This window comes from Ursus americanus, chromosome 14, assembly GCF_024610735.1.
Source record: "Ursus americanus isolate L20-20 chromosome 14, mUrsAme1.1.p, whole genome shotgun sequence".
Taxonomy (NCBI): Eukaryota; Metazoa; Chordata; class Mammalia; order Carnivora; family Ursidae; genus Ursus; species Ursus americanus.
Genome location: NC_142140.1, coordinates 42,258,105 through 42,271,153, shown reverse-complemented (window position 1 = coordinate 42,271,153; position 13,049 = coordinate 42,258,105). Strand labels below are relative to the sequence as shown.

General features: G+C 46.7%; 1 protein-coding gene and 1 non-coding gene across 3 annotated transcripts in view; both read left to right on the top strand.

Annotated features, from left to right (window-relative positions):
* The window catches only part of LARS2 (leucyl-tRNA synthetase 2, mitochondrial), a 143,753-nt gene that overhangs the window by 55,119 nt on the left and 75,585 nt on the right, over window positions 1–13,049 (top strand). For both annotated transcript variants that reach the window (XM_045778885.2, XM_087867111.1), the window contains one exon: window positions 8,694–8,837. In XM_045778885.2, the coding sequence (XP_045634841.2) occupies window positions 8,694–8,837 (144 nt within the window). The remainder of the gene's footprint in view (window positions 1–8,693; window positions 8,838–13,049) is intronic.
* On the top strand, window positions 7,943–8,098 carry LOC123780088 (small nucleolar RNA SNORA62/SNORA6 family). Its single transcript, XR_006776322.1, has one exon. It is a non-coding gene; the product is annotated as a small nucleolar RNA SNORA62/SNORA6 family (small nucleolar RNA).

Sequence of the window (13,049 nt, the reverse complement as noted above, 5' to 3'; positions counted from 1 at the left end):
AACTGTCCCACCGTGCTGTGTGGGAGCACTTAGGCCTACATCCCATTTCATCACAGAAAATACGACGAGGATGTGTGCTCAAGAGTTAAGATTTAAGAGCACGGATACATTTTACTGCTTCGTCAAGCACGTTAGTGGTGAAACTGACTTTTTTTCCCCCTTTCTACTGGGAGTGCACGGTGGTAAAGGATACAGGGACCCCTCGTGGAGTCCGGTGCCACCGCCTGGCTTCATGCTGAGGGCCGACCGTCTCACCCACCATCACTTCTGCACCCTCAGTGCAGATGTGAACACAAGGAAAAAGGCAAACAGGGTCTAATTATTATAATGAAGAGTTTTCACCTGCAGACCCCAGGGTCTTGAAAGGGCCTCCGGGACCCCCAGAGGTCACACTTTGAGAACCACTGTCCAACGTAAATAACCCTTACCCCCTGCTCCCGTCTTTAAATCAAGAATATTAAAATGTCGATGATTTAAAATACATTGTTGTTGAGCTGATTTTATTTTTTCGGAGGAAGACTTGAGTCCCCATTAGCCTTTGGGGTGAATTGATTGAGAAGTTTGTGGAACTGGATCATGACTGCTGTTCCACCCCTGTAGACTCTCCTGGGTCAGTTTAATTTCTTAAAACGCCGTAGCTGTTTCTGGGCCCGGAGCCCCCTCAGGTGGGGAATGGTGAGAGACGAGAATACCTGTCCCAAGTTCTTGCCCACGGCAGATCTTTTTGTATTGTGAAAGCGTGGTTTCCCCAAGTTACACACCTGGTTTCCACACAAATACAAAATGAACGGGCATCAGAGATGTTATCCAACTCATTAATTAGTGAGGAAACCAGTCGTATGTTAAGAATGGTTCAAATCGAGATTTCAAGGAACAGAGATTTATCGAGTCAAAGGAATACTGAAATGAATCCGCTAATAGAATCCAAGCCACTTCATGGCCTACAAGGCAGTAAACCTAACTTTGGGAGCTGTCTTTGCTATCAGACACATCATTTGCGTTGGCACTGCGTGGGAGCCCGTTGGCATTACTCTCAGACAGAAACCCTTTGCATTGGAATAAGTTTTCTACAAGTTACCCTCTCCCGTCGCATCCGGGCAGGATTGTGAAATAACTCAAACCATAGTAAACAGGAAGTCAAACAGAGGCACCCACCTCTCGAAAATCAGATCATCCTGGGGGATGTGGGCCCGTTAGACGGCCCCAGCCTACATGGAAAGGATACCTCCTAGTCCCTTTGGTCTGTTTCTGAGATGTGGATAATTTTTCTTAAGAGCATTACTCAATAGTCAGAAGTAAAAGGGTAGGAGAAGAATCAGTAGGAAAGCATCCTAGAGTCCCACCTCCACTCCAGATTCCGTGCTGACCTGGCAGCCTGATAGGCACATTTCCAGAAGAGCCTCCCTTGCTCCAACCATTACATCCCAAAGGGGCCTGCACACTGGCATCACCCATGGGTCCAAGGCAGAGGGGGGAGGAGATAGCATGAGCTACATTATGCTTCCCAGGTGACAGCAAGGATGACTCAGATCTGAGTAAGCCAGAGAAAGCCCCAGCAAAGCAGAGGGTGCCCTGTGGGTAAACCAGAGTAAACAGTTGTTGGAAGAGTGTAAACAGTTGTATTGGATTAGCCAATGTTCCCTCGCCTCAGGGGTGTGGTTACTGTTTATTTTACATGCATGGGATGTTGAAATGATGGGGTACATTGACTTAATAGGGTCGACATTTCTTGCATGGAGCCCTTACGTGTGCTGTGTAATATTCCTTCCTAGGATTTTATTCTTTGTCACTATTTATTTTCTATTTCAGTTGAGTTTTTGAAGATATTGAATATTTATCGTAATATTTCTATACATCGGACACTTGGTCTCTGTCTCTGCGCTCGGGGTGTATTCATGGTACCTCCGTTTTACAGCACGTCAAACCCAAATAGGAAACTGAACCTCGTCACTGTTGGGTTCGTTCCAAAGCCAATCACAGGCATCATCTTAGGAGCTAAATAACTTTTTTAAAGATGGAAGGAGTTCTGGGAGAGGGTCTCATTGCATGGACACGGCCGTCCTGCTGGCTCCAGATGTCTCTCTTCTCCTCGTTCCCCCTACACCCTCACCCCTGTCCCGACGCATGCCCCTGGGGAATCTAGTCCAGTGTCCCCACTGACAGCTTCTATCTTAAACAACTTGTATTAATTTCCTATTGTTGCTGCTGTAACAGATTACCACAAACGGGGTCGTCTTAAAACACAAATGGATTGTCTTACAGTTCTGGAGGTCAGAAGTCCATGAAATGGGTCTCACTGGGATAAAAATCAAGATGTCGGCAGGGCCGCCTTCCTTCTGGAGACTCTAGAGGAGAATCTGGTTGCTTGCCTTTTCCAGCTTCTGGAAGCTGCCTGCATTCCTTGACTTTTGACCCCACTTGCCTCCCCATCCCCAATCTTCAAAGCCAGAGCATAGCATCTTGCAAGCTCTCTGCTCGGGGCTTCCGTCCTCCCATCTCCTTCTGATTGACTCTTCTGCCTCCCTCCCCCTTTCTCTTAGAAGAGTCTTTGCCATGACTTTGGGCCTGCCTGGTTAATCCAGGCTAATCTCTCCATCTCGAGATCCTTCATTCGATCATATCGTCCAAGACCCTTTCGCCGTGTAGGTAACATATTCACCAGTTTCGGGGATCAGGACATGGACATCACATCTTTGTGATTGTTCTGCCTGCCATAAGCCTCTTCTCCCGGATTCGCTGAAGATTAACCAAGCCGGTGCTTGGGAAGAACACGGGATGTCTAGCACACAGTTGGTGCTCGGTAAATGCCTGCCTGAGCATGCCTGTGGAATTACCTGGAATCATGGTTCGTTTAAATTGGAAAAATAGGAAAAAGTTCCTAAAGCTTCCTGGCTAATTCTAAGGCAGCCCATCCACGGCCAGGTATTAGGGAAGAATAAGGTAGCTTATTTTCTGGATTTCATTTAGAAAGGTTGTGTTTTTGTTGTTAGTTGTTGCCCGAAAGGTTTTTGGTGTATTAATTTTTTTGAGTCCACCCAGCCACGATCTTAAGGAAAAATCATAAATAGAGTGCAAAAAATGCACATTCGGTATGTTGTCTGAAGGTCAACCTTAGCCCTAATCCAAGGTATTATATTCCATGTAGGTCTCTTTTTATTGGCTAGCTATTTCCAAATTGGCTTTAAAACATAAAACGAATTGGTGTCAGTTGGTATTCCGTTCAAAGGGCTTATTTCAAAATACAAACTTTTGAAATTAACACCAGAAAGTTAATTGACTCTAGAAAGACTGCACGGTAGCATTCCCTGTGAAACATACTAAGCCAAAAATAACCTATTAATGCCTTGCCTCTAACAGCATTGTCATAACTTTTTTTGAAATCGGAGATAGCCTTAACCCTTAAATTCAGCTCTGGTATAAGCAGTCTAAATGAACTTCTATTTGGGGAGAGCATTTTAGCAGAGCATTACCAAACATAGCTGGAGTGTTGAAGTCTTTTGTCCTTAATGAGTGCCGTCCATCAAAAGGCTCATTTCCTTTGCAAACGGAATCTCTTCTTGCTCTCGCGAAACAAAAATATTTTCAGCCAAAACTATGAATGTGAAGACCTCCACTTGGCAGAACCTTAATTTCACCTCTCTGGTTTAAAAAAAAAATGATGTGGTAGAGACAGTAGAGCGGGTGCTGTGATGCTTGAACGTTGTAGGGAGTTGTGGATGCCAGCTGATCTGTGATTTTTGTCCTTGGGCTCCTGCATGATTTCAGAGGCAGCGGGGCACGGAGCTAATGCACTCACCTGAGCGAGCTAGGTTTGCAGCGAGACCTTGCGTTCTGGGGAGCCTACAGGACCACACGTTGTGCGCAGGCGAGCAGCCTCTCCCGCTCTGCCCCCTGGTGGCGTTGGAACGTAGTGGCAGTAAATAACCGGTCGCCTTGGAAACCCTCCTCTCTCCACTCAGTCCAAACTCAGGCCCATTCTGAATGGAATGGAGCAAGATGGATATTGAGAGTTTGATTTTTTAATAAGATCTATGTGGTGTTCCTTAATAAGGTGTGGATTTGTCAGGAAAAAAAGCTAATGGACCTTGAGAAAATCAATATCCTAAAGCATCCTTCTGGAACCCGCAGCTGCCTCACATCATACTCAGGAAAGGTTTTTGGTAGTGGGAAAGCAGAGCCCGAGGAGAAAGCAGCAAGGAAGACGATGGAGAGTAGCCAAAGGCCTGAGGAGTGAGGTATTGGCCAGGAGACGAGAGCATGCTAGCGGGAGGTGTGATTGAGAAGGGACTGGCGTCCTAGGTAAAGGGCGAGGCCCAGGGAAGGAAGGGGAAGGAGGATCCAAGTGGAGGGGGAGGATGAGATCAAGCAGGAGGATTGGAACAGGAGGCTCCCTGGGGCAGTAGACGCCACACAGCTGCTGTGTCACAGAGGGGAGAATTGATAAATGAGAATTCGAGATGAAAACACCCTGAGAATCCCCAACGGAGCCCGTAGTCGCCCACACCCCTGAGAACCTACAGGCCAAGAAGGGAAGGGGGGGGCAGAAATGATGGGACACCCACCATCACCCTTGTGAACCTGGCTCATTGAGGTTTGATTGTGTCACGGGGCGCATTTCTAAGGGGCTTTCTGAAAGCTTCCCACAAATCACTCAAACAAACAAAAATATGAATCCTGGTATTTAACCTTTCCTTGGTCAACTGGAGAAATTGCTCTTACTTGGAATGGCTCCTTCTGTGATGTTCCCAGGTAACTTAAGTGAGGGAAGCAGTGGGCAAAATCTCCCAGAGTTCAGTGTGTTTGCAGGGGTTTTCATGATATCATGGGTTGATTTAATCATTTATTGATTTAAGGTTGATTTCAAAATACGGGTACAGGCTGTGTTTTACAAATAAGGCTAGTTAGTGCTGAGGGAGCACAGAGGTGGCTTTAGTGGGTGATAGCAAACAGAGGTCAACCAGGAAAGGAAAGGAAAGGAAAGGACTGTAGTCAGGGACATTGTCCCGAAACAATATTAAATGTAGCAAGACTGTGCTTGAGTAGAAATCTAGGTGTCCATCAGAGTCAGTGTTCAAGACGTGAAAATCCAGGAATGCTGGATGAGAGAAGACCCTGGTTTCAAGGGAAGCTGTATGATAGAGACTTTTGTAGGAATGGAGACCTGAGAAAAGGGATTTGGGAAGCAGGTCCTGGGGGCTTTACGAGGCTGCACATGTTATACGCCCAGGACCCTGGTGGCCCTGCGTTTGGCTCACCCCCTGGGTTAGCAAGCTGTGGAGAGACTGCACTTGAACCCTGCCGGTCTGAGGATGGGCCGGATCGTGGTCCTGGGAAGAAACGCCAGTGGGTTCTCCCAGCTGATATGTCTTTGATTTGAGATGCTGTTTCCTATGGTGCTGTTCCTCTCCCCTCAGGACTTTCACGGGGGCAAAATTGGTGTTGTGTTTTGCTTTTATTGGTCTTTTCATTCAATGCGAGAGTCTTATTATAATGTATAAACCTCTTCGGAGCACATCTCTCTCGTTGTATTTTGTGACCTAGAGCCTGAGAGATGCCGGGCTGGGTGGAAAATGTTGATAAGAAAATAAAGTCCTATTTGTTTTTGCAATCTGCAGTGCTGTTTGCTTCTCCCATATCCTCAGAGGTAGGCTTTCTTGCTTCCTTTCTTCTCTGTTTTATACAGTTTTAGTCATGCATCTTTTTGGGGGGGATGGGGGCTCTTGAAAGACCTATCATGTTCCTAAATAATACTTGGTCCTTTCATTTTATCTTTTATTTTTTTAAAGATTAATTTATTTATTTGAGGGAGAGAGAAGAAAAATGTGAGTGGAGGAGGGGCAGGGGAAGAGGGAGAGAGAGAATTCTCAAGCAGACTCCCCACTGAGTGCGGATCCCCATCCTGAGATCATGACCTGAGCTGAAACCAAACTTAATGCTCAACCAGCTGAGCCACCAGGTGCCCCTTATCTTTTATTTGAAGCCCCCCTGTAACAGAGAGGAGAATTGATAAATGAGAATTCGAGATGGAAAAACCCTGAGAATCCCCAGCGGAGCCCATAGTCGCCCACACCCCTGAGAACCTACAGGCCAAGAACGGAAGGGGGGAGGGGGGCAGAAATGATGGGACACCCACCATCACCCTTGTGAACCTGGCTCACTGAGCTTTATGACTGTGTCATAACCCCTAATACAGGCAATGATAATAGATAAGTAAACCATGCTTAGTTTATAGACCTCAAGTTTTTAGATCTGAAATATTTTTGTCTTATATTTTGTCTCTATTTATGGATTCGAGGTTTTCGAGGACGGTGGAAGGAGAGGGAAAAGCTCATTCGGTGCATACCTTTCCCCCTCTGCCTCTGTGCTTCGCAGGCTTCCGTTTTGCGGTGAATGCACTATGTTTTAGTTGTAAAAGCACAACCCATAGATGGGTTAGTCTGTCCTCCACTCCTAATTTTTAGATGTATCTCTAGATCAGTCGTGTCTCGGCAGGAAGTAAAGAGCACACCTGAAAGCAGTTATTGAAGAAAATGTGATGAAAGGACTGATTTTGTACAGGGTTTAGGACAACCCACAAGGAGTGGTCAAGCACCTGGCGCTGGCCGCAGAGGGAGGTCTTTGCCAGCCCAGGCTGAAGGGGGCGTTATTGGAACTGGGAGAGCAGTAGCAGAGGCCTGTGTGACAGAGGCTGCGTTGCCTTTGGGACCAACCGCCAGACGCACCCCAGTTGGAAAGATGCCAGGGTGCCTCTGACTGCTTGAGTGTAGGTGTAGGGCGAGTGTCCAGGGAAGTGCAGGCGCAGAGGTCAGCTTCCTGCGGTGCAGACCAGGGTGGAAAGAGGATTTGAGGGGCAAATGGACAATGCTTAGCATAATTTCTTCTTAGAATTGCTTAGTAAAAGTTTATTTATTTAAAAAATTTCTTTTAAGATTATTTATTTGAGAAAGAGAGAGAGGGCGCATGTGCATGAGTGGGGGGAAGGGCAGAGGGAGAGGGAGAGAGAGAATCCTCAAGCAGACTCCCTGCTGAGCACAGAGCCTGACCTGGGGCTCCATCCCGTGACCATGAGATCAGGACCTGAGCCGAAATCAAGATTCGGCCACTCAACCGACCAAGCCACCCAGGCATCCCTTATTTAAAACATTAAAAAAAAAATAACGTGTATCAAGTCAAGATATTTCAGTGCCTGGACACATCTCGTTCTTTGGATTCACTGTATTCACTTGTATTCATTGCCTCCTTTGTCCTAAGTTTCAGCTTAACGTCATAAAGGAACGAACATCGACAGAAGAGGTATTTCTTTTAAATGACGACAGAAATGAATTAGAATTCTGGAGAGAGGCTTCATAATGGTTAAGACTGCAGGTTCAGTCAGTCGGACCCATCTATGGGGATAGATAGATCTCAGAATATTGTTACCTTTCAGGGGCAGATACTCATTTGGGAGAAGGCAGAACAGAATCTTCTGGGATGCCGGGAATGTTCTGTATCTTGATAGTGAGCAATGATAAAAATTTGTTAAGTTGTACCGGTGGATTGATCTACATTGCTCTCTGTATGTTCTACCTTAATTTAAGCAGGGGTTTTTAGGGGCGCCTGGGTAGCTCAGTCGGTTAAGCGTCCAACTCTTGGTTTTGGCTCAGGTCATGGTCTTGGGGTGGTGGGATCGAGCCCCGCGTCAGGCTCCACGCTCCACGGGGAGTCTGCTCGGGATTCTGCCTCTGCAGAATCCTCTGCCTCCCCACCTCCCCACGCACACTCACACGCACCCTCTCTCTCAAATATATAAATAACTCTTTAAAAACAAAGCAAAAACGGGAGTTTTTAAAAGTTGCGGAAATTTTTATAGTTTCGAGAGACCCGAGTTCCTGCCCTTTCTCTCACTTACTGACTGTGTGACCTTAGACAAGTTATCTAATCTCTTTATTCCTCAACTTCTTCCTTGGTAATATTGGGGTAGGGCTATTCTTATCTTCACCTGCTGGCCGGTGAACTCACGGGTGTAGGTAGTGTGCCTCACGAGACGCAAGTCTTTTGCTAGCACCACAAGGGTCTCTGGCCCAATGAGTGAAGTTTGGTAGTAATTCTTGCTACAGGTAATAATAATAGCAATAATAGTAATAGGAAAAAGAAGGAGGAGGAAGAGGAAGAGAAGAAGAAGAGGAGGAGGACGGGGAGGGAGAGGGGAAGGGGAAGGAGAAGAATATTCTTACTTCTTAATATGGTTGCGAAGGCTTACAAGAGCCAACCTTAGTTTGGCCCCTAGCACAGCATCTGATGCATGGTAATCACTCAGTAAATGTTACCTGTTTATATTGAGATAAATATATTTGTTTCCCCTAAGATAACCCGGTTCTGCTAAGGTCCAGGTACCTTTTTCCCCCCTCTGTTTACTAAAATCCCCAGTCCTGCAGGTTCATCCTGTCACACAAGAAGAAACCAGACCTGATTAGCGACACGCTCACGGGCTCCCTCCCAAGCCTGCTCTAAGAGGAAAGCACAGAGGTAGTTCATGCACTCTGTTCTTTTTTACAGTGCGCTAGTGGTTTCCTTGCCCAGCAGTCCTCCCAGGGAGACGCCCTCAAGTCTCAGAGCAGAGATACTGCCCTTGCAGACCTGCTTACGGGCAAGGCCCCTTGAGCTGACCCATGTGCTCACCACACTGCATCATTTTGTTCTGTGAATGATAACAGGCCTTGGTGAACTGGGACCCGGTGGATCAAACAGTGCTTGCCAACGAACAGGTGGATGAACAGGGCTGTTCGTGGCGTTCTGGAGCAAAGGTGGAACGGAAGTACCTCCGACAGTGGTTTATTAAGACAACTGCTTTTGCAAAGGTGAGTATCTGCCCGGTGTCCCCCCACCAGCAATGCTGTCTGTATTGGGAGGCTACGCCAAGGTCTTCTGGGAATTGGAGAGCCTCACTGTTGGGAATGAACTCTAGGAAGGGCTCTTGGAGCCGTGGGTGTGTAGACTGGAAGCACAGGAGCCTCAGGGTCGCTCATTGCGAGGGAGATGGGTTTGGGAGTTTCAGAGGTAAGTCGAGAATGGCACCTGGGATCGTTGTTGGCCATTGTTTGCTGACCTTTCAACACACTCAATCCATTGTGCTGCCATAGAGGCCAAAAAATGTTCAACTTCATTTGCGATCATATCAGCAATAAAGCTAGAAAGGAAAAAAGTATCTTTATCTGTATAGTACTAGTAGAAACTCCAGAAGGATAGTAGGACATTGCAGAGGGTCCAGAGAAGACCATCTAAAAGGAGTGAAGCAGGGCACCTGGGTGGCTCAGTCGTTAAGCGTCTGCCTTCAGCTCAGGTCATGATCCCAGGGTCCTGGGATCGAGCCCCATGTTGGGCTCCCTGCTCAGCGGGGAGTCTGCTTCTCCCTCTGCCCCCCACCCTGGGCTCATGCTCTTTCTCTCTTTCTCCCTCTCTATCTCAAATGAAATCTTCTAAAAAATAAGATACAAGGAGTGGCGAGATGGTTGGTCTCCATGAAGGAAGACCAGAGTGAAAAGGAACTAAACCAGGAGCCAAATCTTTGATTTTAACTCTTGTTGTGTCCCTGATTAATATTGTAAACCGGCAGGAGTCAGGAGGCTCAGTTTTCTCATCAGTAAAAGGAGAGGGTGGCACCAGGTGGTTTTTAGGGTGCCTTCTGGTTCTTTCTGTGTTCGGAGATTGAAGGCAAAGCCAGCCATTGAAAGAGGGGGCTTGCTTATTAAATCACCAATAGCCTGAGCAGAAGAACCCATTCTGGCTATGCCAGAACCACTCTGCAAAATACCCTTCGAGCTTACCAAGATTCAGGATATGGAATTGAGAGATCACTCCCTGAAACTCGAGAGAGAAATGACTGGAGCCAATCAGGGACACTTCCCATGGCAATTTGATGATCTCCATAGTTTTTTGTTTACGACTGGACATAAACAGGATCTGAAAAGGTAAAGACATCTTGAAAAGCTAGTGACTACATGCCATGGTAGTTCTTTCCCCATGCTAGTCACCGTAAGGGTAGTGTTATACCCAGCCGTAGTAGCCCCTGGGGTGCTCTGTCAGAGAGACGGTAGTGGGCTGAAATGCACTTTGGGTCCAGTCCAACACTGTACTTCTTATATGCCAAGAAAGCACAAAGTTATATAATCGCTGATCACTACAAAATTTGGCTGAATTAGAACCGCACTATACCAGCTCGCAATCCCAGCACCATATGGATGTATGACCTCCAGTTATCTCACTCAAAAGACAGGTCTTCAATGAGGCAGTTTTCCCATGATAATTTCTTCAGAATGTAGCAGAGAAGAGCATATGGAGTTGGAAACCTACCCATTAGAACTTGTTAACACAGTGCCTTGCTCCTTTGAAGCACACGGTAATATCGAGAGATTAAGAAAAACAAAGCTGCAGACATTGTTTCTGTAACATCCCAGGCAGTGGGAGCCCCTATCTGCTGACAGTTGGGGTCCACTGCATTATGGGGAGGGAAACCAGGTCACCTCCAGATGACTCTAATAGGCATTGTAGGAAAGGCTATCTCATTAGCTCTTTCTTTTTTGACCTCTGCCTCCAGTTGGAAATGTTATAACCTAATGGAGGGACATTATTCTTTAAATTGTCAGCTGTGAATTTTCAACTGTTCAGCAGAAATTGTTACCATGGTGATTCACCTGGTTCTTGCTGAACTCCTGTGCAGATTTATTGAAAAAGCTGTCTTTGGAGGTCAGCACTTGGTTTGTCCTGAAAATCAAGAGGAGAGGGAGTAGTGTGGGAGTGGTAGGGGCAAGCAGAAATCTACGTTCGCTGCAGGTCCTCAGCTGAGGGCTGCCCACGCACAAAAGCAAGACTCCAGAAGGCCGGACAGAAGATCGGAAAGAGACTGAGAGGAGATCAGGCACCAGAGGACTGCACCGTGCTCAGGGATCTTGGCAGTTATGGCCCAGCCAGAAGTATGCAGTTGAGACCCCCAAAAGGCCATATGTTAGAAGTATGGATGTCACCCTAGGACCAAAGACAAAATCAGAATAGACTCCACTTAATAAAAAAAAAGAATAGATGCTTTTGGAAGAAACTTTCAGAACAAAACTCAGCACCTTTAAAGGGAGACAACATAATCCAACTCTCTACATGGCCGGTTTTTATTTGCACGCCCCACATATAATAAGAAAGCACTAGACTTGCGAGAAATCAGGAAATTGTGGCCTGTAATCCTGAGAAAAAAAGGGAGGGGGGCAGCCCAGTAGAAATAGATCCTGAGATGACCCAGATGTTAGAATTAGGAGATAAAGCCAGAGACATCTGCTATATGAATGGTCTGGGACTTAAAGGAAAAGATGGTCATGATGAGTGAACAGATGGTGAATCTCAGAAGAGAAACGGTAACTATTTAAAAAAAAAAAAGAACTGGAAATCTAGAGCAGAAAAGTACAATATCTGAAATAGAAAATCACTGTTTGGGCTGCAGAGGGATGAGTAAGGGTCAAATAAGGCCATAAAGTTGGAGGGGGGCTCCTTCCTATCGGGAATATCATGTGTGGTGGCCCCAAAATAGAAATGTACGTGATGATTTTGAGAATGACTGTATAAATGAAACAGAGTCAAGAGGAGAGATTGAGTAGGGCTGGTCCAGCTGGAGTGGGGGGGGGGGTGCAGGGCGGAGTGAGGGACCTGATCAGGCAAGGCCTTTTAGGTCTTAAGGAATTTGGACTTTATCATGGGGACCATGGGAAAGCATGGAAGGACTCCAAGAAAGGGAATGACACGGTCAGATTTGTGTTTTTATAAATTATCTGTGGAAAGAGCAAGTGTGGATACAGCGAGAGCATTTGAGAGGCTCTTAGAGTAGTCCAGGCATTGCAGAGCTTAGACTAGGTGGGAGTAGTGGGGAGAGATTGGCAGGTTAGGAAAATACTCAGATGGTGACATTTGTCACACTCGGGAATCTATTGGATGAGAGTGTGTAGGAGGTGACGTTATTAAGAAGGACCCTGATTTGGACACTAAGTGGATGATTAAGCTACTGACTGCCGTAGGGAGTCCTGGAAGACATAGTCTTGACCCTTTGGAGTATGCAGTGGCCCTGAGACTGTTGAGTAGAGATGTGCAAATAATAGGTGCTTGGATAAATGGGTTTGAAACTTCAAAGATCAAACGAGATAAGGCATCCACCTTAAAACCTGGTATGATAGAAATAATGTTGAATCAGGGAGGAGGTCCTGCTCCAGGGAGAAGAATCAGTTAGCGATGCTTTTGGCTGCAAGTCGCTGAACACCCGAGTTAATGGTGGCTTAAACAGGGGGAGTTGACTTTTCCCACATAAGAAGGCCCAAGTTGCTGGGATTGAACCAGGATCAGACTCTGAGTTGGCATCTCGGTGGTTATCTCAGCCCTTCCTTCCTGCCTATCACCTCATGGTTGCAGGAGGGCTGCTGCAGCTCCAGACATCACATTTCCATTCAAGACAGGAAGAAGCAGAAGGGGCAGTGCGAGCAACTGTTTCTTTTTCCCATAAAGCAAGAACTTTCCCACAAACCCCCAGCAAAATTCCACTGTATTTTCTTGGCCCCAGTTGTATCATGTGGCTACTCCCCAGCTTCGAGGGAGACTAGGAAAGCAGGCATGGGCTTTTTAGCTTCTGCAGTCAAGCTGTTAAGCTGTTTGAGGGAAGAGGGGGGACAGTGGGTGCTAGGATGGCCAGGTGAGCTGTGCCTCCCACAGTCATCTTTAGAGCCTTGGGTCTGCTTCTGGTTTGGCTGCACTGGGGGCTGCCTCTGTGATCTACAGCTGGTGGTCTGCAGGGGAGCGTGGCTGTGGAGGGGCCCTCCTTTCCGTCACTTACCTTCCGGATGAAGAAAGACGATGCCCAACGTGAAAATTACAGGGAGGCCTGAAATGCAAAAATGCTTTATTTAGGCTGTTCTGTGATGTTATTAGATTTTGCTCCCCTTATCCCCACCCAGTCTCGCCAGGACTTCGCTGTGTGAAATGTGGAGAAAACTTGCAGTAGGAGTATCTGAAGCCCATGAATTAGTGTGGGAGGTATCTTGTGG